Source organism: Saccoglossus kowalevskii, chromosome 6 (assembly GCF_978046115.1).
Source record: "Saccoglossus kowalevskii chromosome 6, keSacKowa6.1, whole genome shotgun sequence".
In the NCBI taxonomy this organism is placed as follows: Eukaryota; Metazoa; Hemichordata; class Enteropneusta; family Harrimaniidae; genus Saccoglossus; species Saccoglossus kowalevskii.
The window spans coordinates 25700606-25722413 of NC_140646.1; the positions used below are offsets into that span (position 1 = coordinate 25700606).

At 38.2% G+C, this 21808-nt stretch overlaps 1 protein-coding gene and 1 long non-coding RNA gene across 2 annotated transcripts; one reads left to right on the top strand and one right to left on the bottom strand.

The window, feature by feature from the left end:
• Positions 1 to 2133: 2133 nt before the first annotated feature.
• Positions 2134 to 2418, top strand: LOC144343561 (uncharacterized). The gene is made up of 2 exons (XR_014929822.1): positions 2134 to 2216; positions 2330 to 2418. It is a non-coding gene; the product is annotated as an uncharacterized LOC144343561 (long non-coding RNA).
• A 2568-nt stretch (positions 2419 to 4986) lies between these two features.
• On the bottom strand, positions 4987 to 7350 carry LOC146742188 (uncharacterized). Its single transcript, XM_085500825.1, has 3 exons — positions 7001 to 7350; positions 6489 to 6638; positions 4987 to 5932 (listed from the first exon to the last, which is right to left on the bottom strand). Exons 1-3 carry the CDS (start codon positions 7215 to 7217, stop codon positions 5559 to 5561), a joined length of 741 nt encoding a protein of 246 aa, XP_085356951.1. The 5' UTR covers positions 7218 to 7350; the 3' UTR covers positions 4987 to 5558.
• Between the last annotated feature and the right edge of the window lie 14458 nt (positions 7351 to 21808).

Below are 21808 nucleotides of genomic sequence, written 5' to 3' on the forward strand. Positions count from 1 at the left end.
AAAATCTTAATTTTAACTTTAATTATTGTCATAAATACAACATTGAATAACTGCAGTGATATTCATAGTCACATACATCTACTGTTTACTGCAGCGAGAATTGCAAAGAAATAATTCATATTGTTTAGAAGCCTATTTATACTTGGGTCACGACGACTTTTTTCCGAATCTGTCAGGTTTCATTTATAAATGTAAATAAATGTTTGTCTCTTACTATCATTTGAATTCCTAAATACATTTTACTAGAAATTTTCCGTTTTCCATATGGTGTACGTGAGAGATACTCGTGGTAGAGTGTCCCACAATTTATTGCGCGAACGGGCGTCCGTAGAACACTGTCCAAAATAATGAGGGCGCAATACACTGGTTGGACGTTATCATTATGGGCTGAGTTGCAACCGTCGTCACTAACACATCACGTTTTTAGTACGTACAGAATAGTAAAATAACAAATATCTATATTACTGGTGGAAATAAAATAATAATCGAACATGATGAAACTGTGAAATGTCGAATTTCGCAATCGCACACCCCTACTAACAAAATGCTATACGCTAACGTGACTGAAGTGATGAGCCCTTTTGAAATCAGTTACGTAATTGTTGCATTAATCCAGGAACAAGATGTCCCATTTCCATCGTAGTTGTCGATTGTCTGACGTTCAGGCTGATCTCAATCCCCATCTCATCTTCACCAAGTCGAAGTTTATTCGGAAGTTTTGATAGATCTCGCCCACAGTCTTCAAGCATCTCGGATCACCAACATTATGCGATCTTTAGTTACAACAGTAAATCGTTTGCGCAAGGAAGTCATGGCTACATCAAAACAGACAGAAGAAAGCGTGCTATTTTAAAAACCGAAACCAAGTCACCACAAGAGAATAATATCAACCCTTTTAGAAGTTCTGAAAATCAGCGTGTCCGGATTAAACCTGCAGTATTTGTGTAAGTTGTGTTTAACTTTCAGTCGATGTAACGTGTCTAGCCGTGTCATTTCAAACAGGCATGGAAATGTCATTGTTCAATTTTTCACACGTGGTTCATACCATTTCATTGTAACTATTATAACTTGTATTCAGTGGATCGATTTTGATTATAGCCTGTAAATCGCTATATACGCAATTTTATTTTATGTGTCAGAAAAAACGTAAGTATGCGAAAGTCGAACATTGATATCCGATCTAATTAATTGACTTCTTCACCCAAATTACTAGTAATTCATGTTGGTTATACCATGGAGCTAAAAAAATTTTAGCTCCACGGTTATACCATGTGATGTCCGTTGTTCCATGCTTTTGTCTGATCCTTCATTGTTTTCAAAGGGCTCTACTCAAATTGACAAAGAGCTCAGGCTGTTCAGCAATTAACCGATACAGGCTAGTGTAAAGTGGGCGTTAAAGACTTGCATACAGTCTCTTTTATTTATTAAATAAAATATGGTAGTGTATAAATGGCGATAGCGGTAACCCAACTTTCGTGGTAACCCGGCTCTCGCCATTTACACGCTCCCACTACCAACGAAGGAGCTACGACGCGATCCTCGAAACGTTGCCTGAACCAATCACAAACAAGAACAGACAATGAATTTTCGGATTAACACCTCTGCCCCCCCCCCCCACGCTAACCAACGTTTCCCCACACTAACGAAAAAATCTTTTGTCTTCTACTGACTTCCTGTAAGCAAGTGTGGGTGGATGTAGTCATATAGCACTAATACTTCATACCAACTTGCATTTTAACAACAGTTTTATGTGGCATAATATTTGAGGCAAACATTTGAAATCACTGGATATGACCATTGCAATTATTTTTTTTATTTTTTTTTTCTTGAATGTGTCAACGTTTGTTCCAGCTAAAGCTCGCGTGCATTTTTTATTCTTGGTGATTGGCTTGCGTTTTCTTAACAAATGTTCCACCCCTATAATTTTAAATATAAAATACATAAGTTATTACTACAATGATTAGCACGTTTTGATTTCGAGCGGGAGGTAAGTTTGAATCTCATTGCCCACTGTTGAGTCGGTAATATATTGAGTAAAAACTGTCCAGGTCACCAAACATTATAATACAACACCTTTTCCTATTCAAATTTGCTTGACAAATCTCAATTAAACTGTTACATATTCTATTTTAGGTACTGTTACCAGAAAATGACAGAGAGAGACGAGAGTGTTTTTAGACAGCTTGAAAAAAAAGAAAGAACCAAGGAGGATATGAGTATGTGTTAATTTATAGTTTTTATAATTTTGAATTCGTTTTATTCAAGCTTGTTAAAATAGCAGTAATAATAAACATAGTGTTAGTTATAAATAACATTTCTATCATTGCAGCTGACGGAATGTCGGGAAAAGAAGTTAAAGAGGAAGAACAAGAGATGTAGGAGATGGTGACGAAAGTTGTGGACATGTCAGATGAGGAAGACGGCGAAGAAGATCGGAAAGGAATGTTCGTTGTGAGGTCTCCGACATTCAGGTCATGGCACTGAACGACTTGATTTTGGATTAAGACAACCGAGTGGCAAGGAGGCAACCGACCCGCATGCTCCAGAAATAAATAGGACCACCATGTACCTGTCAAACCCCACGTGATTGCCCTAAGTGTTGATGACCAGCGTGATTTTTTTTTCTGATTCCTACCCAAATGAACCCTTTCAATATTTTTAGCTTATAACTGGAATTTTATTTCTTTTGTTTCATTGAATTTATAAATTACTTGACATTAAATGCATTAATTGTTGAACTTCGTTATTTCTGTTAAAAAAATCCACTAAATTTAAACCACTTGAAATGAACCTATTTTTCACCTTCAATTAAATTGAAATTAAAACCCCATATGATTTATTTATGTATGATTTGTGTACTTGTAAGTGTGTGTATTGTTATTACAAATAAATACTTAATCACTTGAATCACAAATGTCTGTATTTTATTCCCACCTTTGCAATTACCCAAAAACAACTCCTCAGTATTAATTAACACGAAATTGCATTAGATGCAATATGTTATCGTTGACCGTAGATCTACTGTAAACGTTATTTCCGATTATGAACTGTTCACGTTGCCCTGGTCCTACTTGTGTTGAACATCGAGAGGCCAAATATTTCATTGTGAATCACCTCCCGCGTTTGATTTCCTGTGGTATGCGATCTAGTCTGATGCAAGTCACGGGAGAACAGTCACTTGTAACTTACAGATAAAAAAAGGGTTAATGCCTCGTTGCTGGTCCTGTGTTCATAAAAAAAACGTCTGATCACTGGGATGGCCATGGGTGTGGCAATAACCATTTCTTTATCTTTACATGTATATGACTGTAACAGGAGCTCGTGATATTGCTAGGTTGTTAAATTGTGTTTATAAATAAATGTGTTGCGGTAGCAAACACGAGTATTACTATCGATACTTTATTTATAAACAAAATACTAGTACCTAGAAAAATTACATGCACGTGCGGCGCCCAAGAACCAAATTACTGCGTGAATGATTAACCGGAAATGAAGCATGACCTAAAATATGTGACCTGTATGCAAATGTTCCTGAAAAATCAGCCAATAGCATGCGCTTTAAATATGCCGAGTATACACAAAATATACGTAGATCTACGCCGATGTTAATTGTGTGCACTGGTTTATTGCGTGACCGTATACGCTACGTATACGTCCATCTGCGTCAGTATTAACTCTGTGCAGTGGTTTATCACGTGTCCGTATATACTACGTATACGTAGGAATACGTTAGGCAGCATTGTTCTGCATTAGGTGTACGTTAATGTGCGCACTGTATACTTCCGGTCTGCGTAAATATACTGGTGTGTATATTTACGTATCAGTATATTCCGAATGTGTGAATATACGTTGCGTATTCCCCGTACATACGTTGAATGTACGTGTGCGCTTACTAACGTATATCTTCGAATATCGGGAATATACGTGTGCGAATACGCTAATGTACCCGCCGTATACCAACGATTTTGCCCAGTGAACAGTAAATCTCAGTACCTACTCAGTTACTCTGCAGAATGGGACTGTTAGGTAAAGTCTGTAACATGCGAGACCTGATCTTCTGAACCGCGTTGCCTAATTGTACGGTTAAGGTATCCCCGGCAACAAGACCACGGTTCTACGAATTACACAATTCACTCTAACAAACAAATGTCGCAATTACTCATGCGTGTATTTTTGTTACCCTAGTGATCATCATTGTTAGTTGTTTACTGAAGCCATGTCCTGATAACATATCCGCCACCGCGTAAACACGGTCTGAAAGCATATGTTATTTAAGAATGATTAACGCGAATGCACTCAACTGCAAAACTTTTGAAATACTGCAATGCACTCGTAATAGTGCCCAGCGCAGTGAACAACACACGCCTTTCTTCGAACTAATAACGCCCCCAATAATGAAATGCGACAGACGTGAAACTTTAAATGAATTTCTGGTGATGACAGTTCACTGTAGAACGTTATTTTGCACTATGACTACTATGATGTGTACCATGTTATACACGTGCACACTAGCTATACACATTACGTAAATAATAATCGACAGGATGAAATAATAAAAGTGAAATGAAAGTAAACATGCACTTCGTGCGTGACTAGAATCGACGCTCGTACGGCACTTAATCGCTTAACTTCACGTCACGACACGTTTTCTTCGTTATTCAGCATCTTTTCGGGGGTGGCCGAGACGGAGACGTGCTTACTTTGATTTGACATGGTATTTACCCTACCGTCAGTTCAGTGGTATTTTTTTTTATTTACTTAGTATATCAGCAGGTATTAAGAATGTAGTATTACAGTATAACTTGCGCATCGCGTTATACACATTGGGTGTATATAATTGCTCGGTGTATCACAGTGCATTGCTTTACGCGATAGTGTTCAAATATCAGTGGTTATAACTTAAAGGGCGGTAGGCCTCGCGCCACGCATGCGCGAGATATATGGGTCTCATATAAACAAAAAAAATCACTTTTGCACAGCTTGAAACAAAGTTGTACACATTTAACTTCTATTGTATTGTGGATACAATAACTACAATAAACTGTACTAAAATGTCAATGGTTTCATTCAATCAAGTGTTCTGCAATTTGTGTTCGATATTGATAAACAGTTTCTCAATAAGTAGACAGTTGGTGAAACAATTCATATAAATTGGGTTCAATTTTTTTCATTTATATTATTAAAATATTTATTAACAAAAAACAGGTTTTTCATAGAAACAAATACAATTTGTGGACAACTCAGTAAATGAATATAATTATTCATATGTTGGTGGTTATATCTAGGCAGATCGTTGGTAAACCTTTTTGATAAAGCATGCTAGATTCAACAGAGTTGGAATTAGTATGCCTTGATTTGAGTAGAGTTATATATGGAGACATATGGGTATATATTTGCAATCGCGATGACCAAGTTTAGTTAGTCAGTAATTGTAACTACATCATCAATATATATACATATATAATCATACGGCACGCACGTAAAACTTAAATACAAAACTGATCGGCATATACAATCAATCCCATAATAAAAAGGGCCACCAGAAAATAGTTTGTCGCTTAACGTTTATCTTGAACTTGAGGCATTCCGGGTACTTGTGCTGGGTAATTCGGACCACCAAGGCCAGCCATAACTCCGGGATAAACTGAGGGTGGTGCAGAAGGATCGACAAATGTATTCGGAGACGAGGTAACCATACCATGACCAGTAGTTTGATCGACGCCGGCAGTGGTTTGCTGGGGCATAACCATTATAGTCGTGCTGGCGGACGGTGGTTCCCTGAACTGGGATTCTAACATACCCCCACCAACGTAACCTGCTATGGCAGCTAACCAGGCCAGAACAATGGAGTAATCCAGCTTGTATAAGGTTAAAAAATCATTGACGGCACTTCCGATTGTATATGCTATGGTTCCTATGACCACCAGGGAAGCTATTAAAAAAAAGATAATATCAATTCTATATACATTTCCCGTACACAGTAAATGAAGCACTACACTTCGCTTTGCAGGTACACTTTGGTTTTCAATTTGCGAGCTTGACAACTATTCCCCACATGTAAATACTGCTGCTATATGAATTTATATAAATGGCTGCGTGAATGCACACACTATTTCATTTTACCATGTTTCCCCATGTTAAAGTTTATCGAATTCAGACATCTTGGATTTGAAGAATGTATTTGCTGCTGATCTGCACTGGCTCGGAAGATGAATTCTGATTGGCTAAAAAAACAAAAAACTTGTGGCGTTGAATGCACGTTCATTCTCAGTAATGTTATGCAAATAAGAAATTCAAACTAGCTAATCATTTACAACCTTCCGAGCCAGTGCAGATTAGCCCTGTATTTGAATGACGTTGCCATGACGTTGGCCTGTTTCAAATTAGTGGAGCTGGTCTTATAAGATGTTATAATCAGAATAAATGGACTATCCTCCCCGAATACATACGATTGCTTGTAATATCGCTGATTTGTATATGTGACGTACCTGCTACCAGGACTGCATGTGCCGTCTTTCTAACCTCGTTCTTCCCTATTTGAGCTACTTTGCCAGAATACGCCACGGCAGGTGCTATGATGGTGACACACCCAATAATACAGGCTGATATCATACAGAATCTGGTAATATGTACATATACTGGAATACAATTAGATATGAGTATTATATAAATAAATCGTTTCTGCTCAAGAATGTTAAAGCGCGGTTGGTCGTCGCGCAGCGCGTGTTCGAATTTCATGTAAATAAACAATGTATTTTACACGCGTTGTATACGTCGCTATGAGTCCCATATCGAATAGGACGCGGCACGACGACTGCCACCCTTTAAACAATAAAGTTAAAGCGCGGTGGTCGTCGCGAAGCCCGTGTTCGAATTTGATGTAAACAAACAATGTATTTTACATGCGTTGTATACGTCGCTATGAGTCCCATATCGAACAGGACGCGGCACGACGACTGCCACCCTTTAATATTAAAAACGTAATAAAAATTGTGCATACCTGACACTGGGAATACACTTCCACAAACATCTTCTACCCCTGGGGAACTTGAACACACCACAAATAACCCGATTTGAAGGCTCACTGGTCCCGATATCCAGTGAGGTGTTGCTGTGCTCACGATGTATAACAGAGCGGCCAGGGAAACTAAAGCGTAGCCGACCACCGATAGACGCAGTTCGCTCCAATTGTGCTCTCTCAGAGGCTTGCTATCCATTGTGGAATCCTTGATTGATCAACAACAGTTAATCTCAGTACCTACTCAGTTACTCTGCAGAATGGGACTGTTAGGTAAAGTCTGTAACATGCGAGACCTGATCTTCTGAACCGCGTTGCCTAATTGTACGGTTAAGGTATCCCCGGCAACAAGACCACGGTTCTACGAATTACACAATTCACTCTAACAAACAAATGTCGCAATTACTCATGCGTGTATTTTTGTTACCCTAGTGATCATCATTGTTAGTTGTTTACTGAAGCCATGTCCTGATAACATATCCGCCACCGCGTAAACACGGTCTGAAAGCATATGTTATTTAAGAATGATTAATGCGAATGCACTCAACTGCAACACTTTTGAAATACTACAATGCACACGTAATAGTGCCCAGCGCAGTGAACAACACACGCCTTTCTTCGAACTAATAACGCCCCCAATAATGAAATGCGACAGACGTGAAACTTTAAATGAATTTCTGGTGATGACAGTTCACTGTAGAACGTTATTTTGCACTATGACTACTATGATGTGTACCATGTTATACACGTGCACACTAGCTATACACATTACGTAAATAATAATCGACAGGATGAAATAATAAAAGTGAAATGAAAGTAAACATGCACTTCGTGCGTGACTAGAATCGACGCTCGTACGACACTTAATCGCTTAACTTCACGTCACGACACGTTTTCTTCGTTATTCAGCATCTTTTCGGGGGTGGCCGAGACGGAGACGTGCTTACTTTGATTTGACATGGTATTTACATTACCGTCAGTTCAGTGGTATTTTTTTTTATTTACTTAGTATATCAGCAGGTATTAAGAATGCAGTATTACAGTATAACTTGCGCATCGCGTTATACACATTGGGTGTATATAATTGCTCGGTGTATCACAGTGCATTGCTTTACGCGATAGTGTTCAAATATCAGTGGTTATAACTTAAAGGGCGGTAGTCCTCGCGCCACGCATGCGCGAGATATATGGGTCTCATATAAACAAAGATGGCGACTTTGACTGTTGCGCATACCAACGAGTAAAAACTGAGACGTTATGACACTTTAATTATGTATTTTTAGGTAGTTGGAAGGTATCGAAGTATTTACCATCGGTAATCAGTGCAAGTCGCTCCCAGGAAAAAACCTCATACTTGTGATTCCATTAAAAGAGCGCATCGGATTGTGGGAAAATCAAATGTCGAACACGCGCAGCGCGACGACTGCCGAACTTTGAATGATCAATTGCCCCCTTCTGTATGAAAGTGTTGAAACAGAGTTTTGTTATTTGGCAGTTATCCAGGGCTTGGGTAAATTTTTTCACTTAAGTTCATTACATGCTTTTTTGACTTTTTTCGTTTTGTATTGTATACTCGCAGTAAAGTCTCATGGGAGTCAAATTTGACCTATGACATTAAAAAAAACAAGGACCGTGTTGTTTACATTAAAATAAAAAAGGCCTGTTAGAAAAACAAGACATTGAGCGGTTACCCGGCGACAAGTTTAGGTATAACAACCCTACTTCAAGAGAATCGTAGACAACAACCACAGTTTCATGAATTTTTATGGCAGTTCCCACTTGCCAGGATTGTCTTCGGTATACGGCGCGTACTGAAAAACAAACATACAAACAAACTATAGTTGGTCGAACGCAAACACAGTGGCGGTGGCACGGGGGGGGGGGGTCGGTAGAGCGGGCGGTCGCCCCTCGAAAAAAAATGTTGCGCCCCCAGAAATTAAGCTGAAACCCTTTGTGTCAGCAAAATTTGCCCCTCAAAATGCAGGAAATAGCATTTCAGAGGGTATAGATTTTAACATTTTAAGCGGGAGCATGCCCTCAGACCCCCATGATAAGGTCGAGCTTTGAGTGCGAGGGATGGTGAGCAGATATCGCTCCCATGCAAAATTCCGTGTCGCCGCCTCTGAGACACCACAGTCGTTTACATGTCACAGTGGCCGTTCCTTCGGCGTATAGCAAGGAGCCCAGGGCAGCTAGGAGCCACCGCATAAAGCATGGGTCGGTCTGTGCAAAATATTGAAAATCCTAAAGTCTTATCAATTCACTGTTCTTACCACATAGACATACCGTAAATACAGTTGCTATGTTTTCCAACTGTGAGCATACAGCTTGCATCAATATTTCATGGCTGTGTTTTTTCAGTGTTGTAAAAATAAAAAAATAAAAAATAATAGATTGGATTGATGTAATTAGTTGTTTTTTGTCCTCAACTAACAGTTTGTAAAATGTCAGCTAAATCTCTGTCTGCCAAGAAATTCTTCTATTGTAGAGTTGTGTCCGTGGTGCGGTTATAACGAACAAACTGGGCAATACATTGAAGAAAATATCTTTAGTATTGCCGGAGACGGCGCACTTATATATATACGTTGGCTAAATATACCTAGTAATTGAAATCTATTGAAAAAATTTAAACAATTAAAATAAATAAGACGGCAACAGCAGATGACGGTAATTTTTTTCGCAGAGCGACGAAAGACACCTGGCTACTACAGTGCGTTCAGTCTAAGCTTGACAAATAGGAAGATGGAAATACAGGCATGATTTCATCAACACAGATGAAGTTTGAGTGAGCGCCCTCTCATGGCGTGAACTTTGCATATCTACTGTCAGTCGTTCTCATCTATGTTCTCGATAATGTATATCCCCATAGTTCCAAATTAGTAACAGGTTTATTTTATTTTATTTTTTTAAAATAATTTTGTTTATTTCTACTATATACAACATTACAAAACCCCAAAGAAAAACACAAGGTCACAGTAAAGCACATATCTATTTGACGACAGATAACGAGAAATTAACTTTAAAAAAAATAACCAAAACTTGCTATAAGCATATTTAATATTTAATATTTAATATGCACTATGAATTTTTGAGTTTCAATTTTAATCGACAATTCCATTTGCATACTTAATTTCGATTTCTTTGCTAATATCCAGGTAAATGTTCATCCAAATGATACCAAAGTTGTTCTTAACCGCAACTTATAAAATTTGCACTATGTAATTTTAACTATATAAACACTACAAAACACAAGGTCAAAAGAATGAAGTACATACCCATTTGACAACAGACAGATAAAGAAAAATTGAATTTAAGAAATCAGATTTTTTAAATTAGTGTGCGATTTTAAAATACAATAAAGCTTTCTTCCATTTATCTATAAACTCTCCATATTGTTGGTTTGTTTTTGCCATACGTTTTTCCAGGTCTATTATTTGTTTTATACTCCCAATATAAGTATTACAATTTGGTTTGAGATTGTTAAATCTTACTCTGTACAATTCATATTTTCCAAGTAGTATTAGATGCTCCCACAAGGCCTTTGATTGAATTCCTTATATAGTATTGAAAATGCTATGGCAGATGCTTTTTTCAAATTTATTAGTTTTCATATCGTTATAAAAATGTTGACATTTATATTTTGACAGTTTAGAGGTTACATTCTGTCTCACGGGTAAGATGTCACTTTTTACATTCTTTTTCCATTGGCTGGGTATAGAAGCTATAATGCTATTGTAAGTGAGAAAATCGACTTTTATATTATATTTACTTTTAAATTGATTGTAAGTTAGGATATTTCTGTCATTGTCAACCAAATTGCTTATGAATTTTACTCCTCCATTTACCCAGTCGCGATAGAATACATACTTTCCTCCCACGAGTATATTTTTATTATTCCACTATTGACTGCCAAGTTGATAAGTCAAGGGTTTCTGATTCCTCGACTTAAACGTGCATTTAAGAAGTTTTTTGGTCACCATCATGATTTGGTGGCTTCCTATGGGATTACTGTCTGTAACAGGGTTGCAGTTTTGTTTGGTGATTGATGTATGTGGTCATGTTTGTCCTTGTGACTTGGTGTGGTTGTTTGTCCAGTGAACTTGGTTTGGCATTTGACATTACTTTGAAACATCACGGCGGGTGTGGCATGCCAGCAGCAGATGCTTACCCTTCACGTACACCTGGTCTGACTCCCTTGTGGGGGTTTGTGATGTTCCGGTTCCATCGATTTTGTCAGTATATTTGTTTCTAGACTACTGATATTTGGAGAATGGCTTATTGGTACTACTATAATTATTCAAGATCCATCATTTTTACACCACCTTGTGAATTGTCTCCAAACATAGTTGAATTTTCAACATGATGCTTTTACCTCTCCACCGAAACGAACTGGCTTGTTTAACTACTTGGATTGGTACTGATAAACTATTCATAATGTAGATTAATTGGGATGCAAGAAAGCACTTTCCTAAAATAGCTTTTTCTTGGATGGTCAATTCCCGCGATTTTCAAATGTTTAGTTTATTTTTCATTTTTTGTAGATTATTTGTTGGTAATAGGCCCCGTGGAAGCTCCCATATCTGTTTTATCTAAGTTGAGCGCTAAAATTGACAAAATCTTTAGAGAAACTATAATGAAAGAACTATCTCTAAGAATCAGTGTTGTATCATCTGCATAAGCAGTATAATAGTATTTTTGTTGACGACCAGAGGGTAAAATAATATCTTTAACAAGGTCGTTATTTCTAATATGGACAGCTAGTAACAAAAAAGTGCAGTTGACAGAGGGCAACCTTGTCTTACACCTTTATGCAGATTAAACCACCCAGTGCTGGTACCCCTATTGATTACACAACTTTGAATGTGTAACTGGTTTATTGTATTTCATATATTTTAATATTGAGTACGATTTAAACATACATTTAGACCTTTGTTCGACATGTAGGAAATCGACTACGTCTATGAGGATTAAGCACAAACCAAATGTGGCTCAAAGTACATGCGAGAGGTTGTTAATTGCCAGAGACCAATAGCATGCATGCGAGCAGAGATAAACAACCTCTTTTTAAAATGCATATGTGTGTGTTTGTTTTGACATAATATCTCCTACGCATACTATGAAGGTGCAGAAAGTAAACACTATTGCCGTGTTTTGGATAATGTTTGTCAAAAGTGGAGAATGTAATATAATTACTAGTACTGACTGATTGATTTCATCGCAAATCACATACACCCATCGAAAATATAAGTGAACATATACAGTACAGTACAGGAATGGTTGTTGTCCTTATAAGTTTGTCTTATTTTAATACTGACAATAGACCATTTTATTTGATGCCGATTTTAATATTAAATACCTGTTACCTCATAATCCAGCGTGTAATACATCCTTCTTTATTCGTTACCGAAAACACTATTGTATTCATATCCATGGTACAGGGCCTTGATGCTCAATAATGGGATACATTATTGCGAATACTCTGCACTAATGACGTCATAAAATTCACTGGCATTGAAGATGCTATGATATAATTCTGGATAATGAATTGTAAGTGTAACAACACAACACAAGTGAAAAAACAAGGGGACGACATAACATCACATCCTGTCCAACTGAGCATTTATTGGGATGCTCTTGTCGGGGTTCAGGATTAAAAGTCAACGTAGATATAACTGAATCAGTTTGATTGGAGAAGTGTAAGGAGCGAATGCAAACTATGTTTGGGATGAATTGTCTCACCACGTCTACAATTTTCAAAAATAATACCTACCTGAAAATATTACCAAACCGCTAGAAAATTTGAAAATACTCAACTTGCAGAAAACTTACACTGTTCACAAAACTGTCATAATTTTCATGTATTATGAACAGTACATCTGTACCTCTAAACGAAATTAGAGAAGTGAACAAGATTTTGTACAACAAGAAAGAGAGACACAATCGCAAGAAAGATTATGATAGGCGGGCTGGGCAGTAGGAGGGGAATATTCATATTCATTTACTACATTCATTATGCATAGGGTTTTCAGGAAAATGACAGAAGAAGGAAGAAGAAGGAAAGACTTGCAGTCTTTAAGTGTAACTAGTTTAAGACCAGACTGTTTCCAGTATGATGAAATTGTTTGCACGTATCTGTTGATCGACTTAATTAGTTGATTACTAGCGAATGGCTGTGTTATGTCTGTCATCGTTTAGGCCCATTTGAGATTCTGGACGGAACTTGGCTCAGTGATTTGGAACTAATTACGATATAACCGTCGCTATTCCGACTACTATTTCTGACCGTTTGGTATTCGCAATTATTAATGTAATGAACGATTAATCAAAAGATATGACGTGTTCAGTACTTAGTGTGATTGGCTTTATGATTGAAGGTTACGCCTTAGAGTCTTTTTACTGCATTGTAATTGGTTAAGGTTTTGAAAATGAATAAAGTTGTTTGAGTTGGTCTTTGCGAGTACACCACGAGAGACGCAGTCTTGGAGAGGCTAGACGAGTCTTGAGACGCAGTCCAGTCCTGGAGAGTCTTGGGACGAGTCTTGAGACGCAGTCTTGGGCGAGTCTTGGGTCAGCCTTGCGATAGTCTTGGGGACCTTTCCCCAGGGCGCTGTATCTTACAGAGTGCTCGACTGACCGACTAAGACGAGAGTTGAAAAGTATTTCGTTGTGCGTGTCTTGTTTGACTGTAAAGTTTAAGCGACTTTCCCGATCCCGTACCTCAAGGGGACACGAGATATAGAGACGAGACGATATTCCCCCTGATACGTGGTGTGAGAACCCTGGGCATTGCGTCTTACGCACATTGACATCCTGTGAAGAAAAGTGAAATGAAGAAGAGGTGTCTTTCTTGTGAACCGAACTAACAGCTCGAGGGCAGAGACGACTCGTTAACCGCGCTTGACGACTAACGCCGTTAACAGTATGGCACCGATGAACAACGCTGAAGACATGAAGACTCCGGAGCCCCTTATGAAGGATGAGTATCGAATAGGACTTGTGTAGCGAAAGACATCGGACGCAAGATGATAAAGAACGACCCGGACTAACACAACGAAAAGCGAAGAGACGCTATAGAGACTTTGAATTAGAACTTTAGCTATTGTATACTGTGTAGAGAATCGCTCGCTGGGCACTGTAACTGACACTGTAACTCAAGACGTTGAACTCTTTTTTCCAGAATCCCAACACTATTTATTGTTCAGTATGTAATGTATTGCTTGCTTTTACTATCGTTTTTCTGAACGTTTTTTTTTGTGATATTGAATTGTATGTTATTTAAGCGCCCAGATCTTTGTTTGAAATGATATTTAGTGACGTTCGAGGTACTTTATAACGATTTAAGCGCGTTTCAGTGGACAAGTATTTGCAACATAGTGTTATGAGTTTTGTGAAGTTTTATGGTGTTTTAATGAGTTTATGAGTACGGAATATGATGGGAGGAATGATGCCCCCACGTATTTTTAAGAGTTTGAGATTTGTCGATGTACAGAGATATCGACGTTTTAAGATTTGTTTTTGTTTACGTGTTGTTTGCGGAATACTTTTTGAGTTGAGAGCACCTTTGTAACGTGTTTTAATGTCTTTTTGAAATAGAGGTGGTGCGCCTGTATGCGTATTGTTTGATATCGCAAGCTTTTGTTCATGATTGACCGGATTATATGTAACTTAGTAGTGTCTATCGTTTTAGCCTTTCCCCGTCTTTTTTGCCAGAGGGTTAGATTAACGACTTGTGAGTTCAGTTGAAGTTTATAAGCGTATTGACAGGAGTTTGATTAATAGCTTGTTTATTCATTGTTTATTAGTGACCGCGTTGCAATGTTTTAACCGAGAGACGCATCCCTGGTAATCACGTGATCGTGCTGTCGACGGCCGCGATTGGCCGATCGCTTAGTTACACCGCCACGCCTTAGTTTTTTTGACCTTTTGATATAGAGTTTGTAACCTTAGTAACGAAGACAGTGCAGCGAAGGGTTACCCTCGACGGACTGTTTGAGAAAAGCGAGTCGATTGGTAGCCTTTCCCTTGTTTTTAGATTCATAACCGTTGATGTTTGAGACATTATAATCATTGTACTTAATCAGTGTGTTTTACTCTTTTGATTTATACCTTTTTATTCCTCAGCTCCTGAGAGCGAGGTTATTTGTAGTTATGTTGGCAATCGCCGCTGTGTCTGTGGAAGTACTATGGGAGATTGCATGATGGGAGTGAAAAGCCTTTTGATTAGTAAAATAATTTTTACAAAAGTGAAAACTAGAGTGACTGTGAAATAAAGGTTGCTTTTAAATATTAAATATCATGGAATCTGGATGAAATAATGAAAAGAAATTGAACTGGTTTTATTCCTCAGCTCCTGAGAGCGAGGTTATTTGTAGTTATGTTGGCGATCGCATCTGTGTCTGCGGAAGTACTATGGGAGATTGCATGATGGGAGTGAAAATTCTTTTGATCAATAAAATAATTTTAGAAAAGTGAAAACTAGAGTGACTGTGAAATAAAGGTTGGTCATGGAATCTGGATGAAATAATGAAAAGAAATTGAACTGGTATGAAAGGGAGGTAAATGTAGCTAGAATGCAAGGTCAAATTCCGGGGGTCAAAATACGCCACAATGCATTCATCATTGCGGCTGCAAAGTGACAACAACTATGGATGCAGTAAAAGACTTGATTTGCAGTTTGCGTGAATGGCCGGAAAAAACAAACATGCAAATTCTGTGCTTCAGTAAGAGTATTTGCTGCTTTTTTGTGCAATGAAAATTAATACAAGAAATGCTGCCAAAAGACATTTCCTTCTAGTAAACAAAACGTTTATCTTGTAAATGTTATGGTTCTGTTACAGCAAATCTCAGAAGTATTGGGGCAGCCAATTTTCAAACTCGCTAGCGAATTGGCTAACTGCTTGGCTTTCGAATCTCGCTGGCGCCGATTTGTAGTCGCGTCTACTCGGGGCGAGTCCACATTGCTTAGGTGATATAAAAAGCTTTTACGCGGTTTGAATAAAGAGAAAAGTTGAGAAACAGTTTCCCAAAAAGAAGGAGAAAATAAATTTTCACATCCAACCGCTAATAATATTCAACCTCATTCGTCATTTTGGAGGTAGCCATCAGGACATCGATTACGAACAGCGAGTTACGAAAACATTGATTGACCGGATTATATGTAACTTAGTAGTGTCTATTGTTTAAGCCTTTCCCCGTCTTTTTTGCCAGAGGCTTAGATTAACGACTTGTGAGTTCAGTTGAAGTTTATAAGCGTATTGACAGGAGTTTGATTAATAGCTTGTTTATTCATTGTTTATTAGTGACCGCGTTGCAATGTTTTAACCGAGAGACGCATCCCTGGTAATCACGTGATCGTGCTGTCGACGGCCGCGATTGGCCGATCGCTTAGTTACACCGCCACGCCTTAGTTTTTTTGACCTTTTGATATAGAGTTTGTAACCTTAGTAACGAAGACAGTGCAGCGAAGGGTTACCCTCGGCGGACTGTTTGAGAAAAGCGAGTCGATTGGTAGCCTTTCCCTTGTTTTTAGATTCATAACCGTTGATGTTTGAGACATTATAATCATTGTACTTAATCAGTGTGTTTTACTCTTTTGATTTATACCTTTTTATTCCTCAGCTCCTGAGAGCGAGGTTATTTGTAGTTATGTTGGCAATCGCCGCTGTGTCTGTGGAAGTACTATGGGAGATTGCATGATGGGAGTGAAAAGCCTTTTGATTAGTAAAATAATTTTTACAAAAGTGAAAACTAGAGTGACTGTGAAATAAAGGTTGCTTTTAAATATTAAATATCATGGAATCTGGATGAAATAATGAAAAGAAATTGAACTGGTTTTATTCCTCAGCTCCTGAGAGCGAGGTTATTTGTAGTTATGTTGGCGATCGCATCTGTGTCTGCGGAAGTACTATGGGAGATTGCATGATGGGAGTGAAAATTCTTTTGATCAATAAAATAATTTTAGAAAAGTGAAAACTAGAGTGACTGTGAAATAAAGGTTGGTCATGGAATCTGGATGAAATAATGAAAAGAAATTGAACTGGTATGAAAGGGAGGTAAATGTAGCTAGAATGCAAGGTCAAATTCCGGGGGTCAAAATACGCCACAATGCATTCATCATTGCGGCTGCAAAGTGACAACAACTATGGATGCAGTAAAAGACTTGATTTGCAGTTTGCGTGAATGGCCGGAAAAAACAAACATGCAAATTCTGTGCTTCAGTAAGAGTATTTGCTGCTTTTTTGTGCAATGAAAATTAATACAAGAAATGCTGCCAAAAGACATTTCCTTCTAGTAAACAAAACGTTTATCTTGTAAATGTTATGGTTCTGTTACAGCAAATCTCAGAAGTATTGGGGCAGCCAATTTTCAAACTCGCTAGCGAATTGGCTAACTGCTTGGCTTTCGAATCTCGCTGGCGCCGATTTGTAGTCGCGTCTACTCGGGGCGAGTCCACATTGCTTAGGTGATATAAAAAGCTTTTACGCGGTTTGAATAAAGAGAAAAGTTGAGAAACAGTTTCCCAAAAAGAAGGAGAAAATAAATTTTCACATCCAACCGCTAATAATATTCAACCTCATTCGTCATTTTGGAGGTAGCCATCAGGACATCGATTACGAACAGCGAGTTACGAAAACATTGATTGACCGGATTATATGTAACTTAGTAGTGTCTATCGTTTTAGCCTTTCCCCGTCTTTTTTGCCAGAGGGTTAGATTAACGACTTGTGAGTTCAGTTGAAGTTTATAAGCGTATTGACAGAAGTTTGATTAATAGCTTGTTTATTCATTGTTTATTAGTGACCGCGTTGCAATGTTTTAACCGAGAGACGCATCCCTGGTAATCACGTGATCGTGCTGTCGACGGCCGCGATTGGCCGATCGCTTAGTTACACCGCCACGCCTTAGTTTTTTTGACCTTTTGATATAGAGTTTGTAACCTTAGTAACGAAGACAGTGCAGCGAAGGGTTACCCTCGGCGGACTGTTTGAGAAAAGCGAGTCGATTGGTAGCCTTTCCCTTGTTTTTAGATTCATAACCGTTGATGTTTGAGACATTATAATCATTGTACTTAATCAGTGTGTTTTACTCTTTTGATTTATACCTTTTTATTCCTCAGCTCCTGAGAGCGAGGTTATTTGTAGTTATGTTGGCAATCGCCGCTGTGTCTGTGGAAGTACTATGGGAGATTGCATGATGGGAGTGAAAAACCTTTTGATTAGTAAAATAATTTTTACAAAAGTGAAAACTAGAGTGACTGTGAAATAAAGGTTGCTTTTAAATATTAAATATCATGGAATCTGGATGAAATAATGAAAAGAAATTGAACTGGTTTTATTCCTCAGCTCCTGAGAGCGAGGTTATTTGTAGTTATGTTGGCGATCGCATCTGTGTCTGCGGAAGTACTATGGGAGATTGCATGATGGGAGTGAAAATTCTTTTGATCAATAAAATAATTTTAGAAAAGTGAAAACTAGAGTGACTGTGAAATAAAGGTTGGTCATGGAATCTGGATGAAATAATGAAAAGAAATTGAACTGGTATGAAAGGGAGGTAAATGTAGCTAGAATGCAAGGTCAAATTCCGGGGGTCAAAATACGCCACAATGCATTCATCATTGCGGCTGCAAAGTGACAACAACTATGGATGCAGTAAAAGACTTGATTTGCAGTTTGCGTGAATGGCCGGAAAAAACAAACATGCAAATTCTGTGCTTCAGTAAGAGTATTTGCTGCTTTTTTGTGCAATGAAAATTAATACAAGAAATGCTGCCAAAAGACATTTCCTTCTAGTAAACAAAACGTTTATCTTGTAAATGTTATGGTTCTGTTACAGCAAATCTCAGAAGTATTGGGGCAGCCAATTTTCAAACTCGCTAGCGAATTGGCTAACTGCTTGGCTTTCGAATCTCGCTGGCGCCGATTTGTAGTCGCGTCTACTCGGGGCGAGTCCACATTGCTTAGGTGATATAAAAAGCTTTTACGCGGTTTGAATAAAGAGAAAAGTTGAGAAACAGTTTCCCAAAAAGAAGGAGAAAATAAATTTTCACATCCAACCGCTAATAATATTCAACCTCATTCGTCATTTTGGAGGTAGCCATCAGGACATCGATTACGAACAGCGAGTTACGAAAACATTGATTGACCGGATTATATGTAACTTAGTAGTGTCTATCGTTTTAGCCTTTCCCCGTCTTTTTTGCCAGAGGGTTAGATTAACGACTTGTGAGTTCAGTTGAAGTTTATAAGCGTATTGACAGGAGTTTGATTAATAGCTTGTTTATTCATTGTTTATTAGTGACCGCGTTGCAATGTTTTAACCGAGAGACGCATCCCTGGTAATCACGTGATCGTGCTGTCGACGGCCGCGATTGGCCGATCGCTTAGTTACACCGCCACGCCTTAGTTTTTTTGACCTTTTGATATAGAGTTTGTAACCTTAGTAACGAAGACAGTGCAGCGAAGGGTTACCCTCGGCGGACTGTTTGAGAAAAGCGAGTCGATTGGTAGCCTTTCCCTTGTTTTTAGATTCATAACCGTTGATGTTTGAGACATTATAATCATTGTACGTAATCAGTGTGTTTTACTCTTTTGATTTATACCTTTTTATTCCTCAGCTCCTGAGAGCGAGGTTATTTGTAGTTATGTTGGCAATCGCCGCTGTGTCTGTGGAAGTACTATGGGAGATTGCATGATGGGAGTGAAAAGCCTTTTGATTAGTAAAATAATTTTTACAAAAGTGAAAACTAGAGTGACTGTGAAATAAAGGTTGCTTTTAAATATTAAATATCATGGAATCTGGATGAAATAATGAAAAGAAATTGAACTGGTTTTATTCCTCAGCTCCTGAGAGCGAGGTTATTTGTAGTTATGTTGGCGATCGCATCTGTGTCTGCGGAAGTACTATGGGAGATTGCATGATGGGAGTGAAAATTCTTTTGATCAATAAAATAATTTTAGAAAAGTGAAAACTAGAGTGACTGTGAAATAAAGGTTGGTCATGGAATCTGGATGAAATAATGAAAAGAAATTGAACTGGTATGAAAGGGAGGTAAATGTAGCTAGAATGCAAGGTCAAATTCCGGGGGTCAAAATACGCCACAATGCATTCATCATTGCGGCTGCAAAGTGACAACAACTATGGATGCAGTAAAAGACTTGATTTGCAGTTTGCGTGAATGGCCGGAAAAAACAAACATGCAAATTCTGTGCTTCAGTAAGAGTATTTGCTGCTTTTTTGTGCAATGAAAATTAATACAAGAAATGCTGCCAAAAGACATTTCCTTCTAGTAAACAAAACGTTTATCTTGTAAATGTTATGGTTCTGTTACAGCAAATCTCAGAAGTATTGGGGCAGCCAATTTTCAAACTCGCTAGCGAATTGGCTAACTGCTTGGCTTTCGAATCTCGCTGGCGCCGATTTGTAGTCGCGTCTACTCGGGGCGAGTCCACATTGCTTAGGTGATATAAAAAGCTTTTACGCGGTTTGAATAAAGAGAAAAGTTGAGAAACAGTTTCCCAAAAAGAAGGAGAAAATAAATTTTCACATCCAACCGCTAATAATATTCAACCTCATTCGTCATTTTGGAGGTAGCCATCAGGACATCGATTACGAACAGCGAGTTACGAAAACATTGATTGACCGGATTATATGTAACTTAGTAGTGTCTATCGTTTTAGCCTTTCCCCGTCTTTTTTGCCAGAGGGTTAGATTAACGACTTGTGAGTTCAGTTGAAGTTTATAAGCGTATTGACAGGAGTTTGATTAATAGCTTGTTTATTCATTGTTTATTAGTGACCGCGTTGCAATGTTTTAACCGAGAGACGCATCCCTGGTAATCACGTGATCGTGCTGTCGACGGCCGCGATTGGCCGATCGCTTAGTTACACCGCCACGCCTTAGTTTTTTTGACTTTTTGATATAGAGTTTGTAACCTTAGTAACGAAGACAGTGCAGCGAAGGGTTACCCTCGGCGGACTGTTTGAGAAAAGCGAGTCGATTGGTAGCCTTTCCCTTGTTTTTAGATTCATAACCGTTGATGTTTGAGACATTATAATCATTGTACGTAATCAGTGTGTTTTACTCTTTTGATTTATACCTTTTTATTCCTCAGCTCCTGAGAGCGAGGTTATTTGTAGTTATGTTGGCAATCGCCGCTGTGTCTGTGGAAGTACTATGGGAGATTGCATGATGGGAGTGAAAAGCCTTTTGATTAGTAAAATAATTTTTACAAAAGTGAAAACTAGAGTGACTGTGAAATAAAGGTTGCTTTTAAATATTAAATATCATGGAATCTGGATGAAATAATGAAAAGAAATTGAACTGGTTTTATTCCTCAGCTCCTGAGAGCGAGGTTATTTGTAGTTATGTTGGCGATCGCATCTGTGTCTGCGGAAGTACTATGGGAGATTGCATGATGGGAGTGAAAATTCTTTTGATCAATAAAATAATTTTAGAAAAGTGAAAACTAGAGTGACTGTGAAATAAAGGTTGGTCATGGAATCTGGATGAAATAATGAAAAGAAATTGAACTGGTATGAAAGGGAGGTAAATGTAGCTAGAATGCAAGGTCAAATTCCGGGGGTCAAAATACGCCACAATGCATTCATCATTGCGGCTGCAAAGTGACAACAACTATGGATGCAGTAAAAGACTTGATTTGCAGTTTGCGTGAATGGCCGGAAAAAACAAACATGCAAATTCTGTGCTTCAGTAAGAGTATTTGCTGCTTTTTTGTGCAATGAAAATTAATACAAGAAATGCTGCCAAAAGACATTTCCTTCTAGTAAACAAA

Bases quoted from the DNA above. Each gene is read 5' to 3' on its own strand.
- LOC146742188 (XM_085500825.1), bottom strand. From the start codon at position 7,217: ATGGATAGCAAGCCTCTGAGAGAGCACAATTGGAGCGAACTGCGTCTA. The intron at 6,639-7,000 runs GTATGCACAATT...ATTGTATTCCAG, and splicing joins AAGTGTATTCCCAGTGTCAG to TATATGTACATATTACCAGA. The intron at 5,933-6,488 runs GTACGTCACATA...TTTTTTTAATAG, and splicing joins ACATGCAGTCCTGGTAGCAG to CTTCCCTGGTGGTCATAGGA.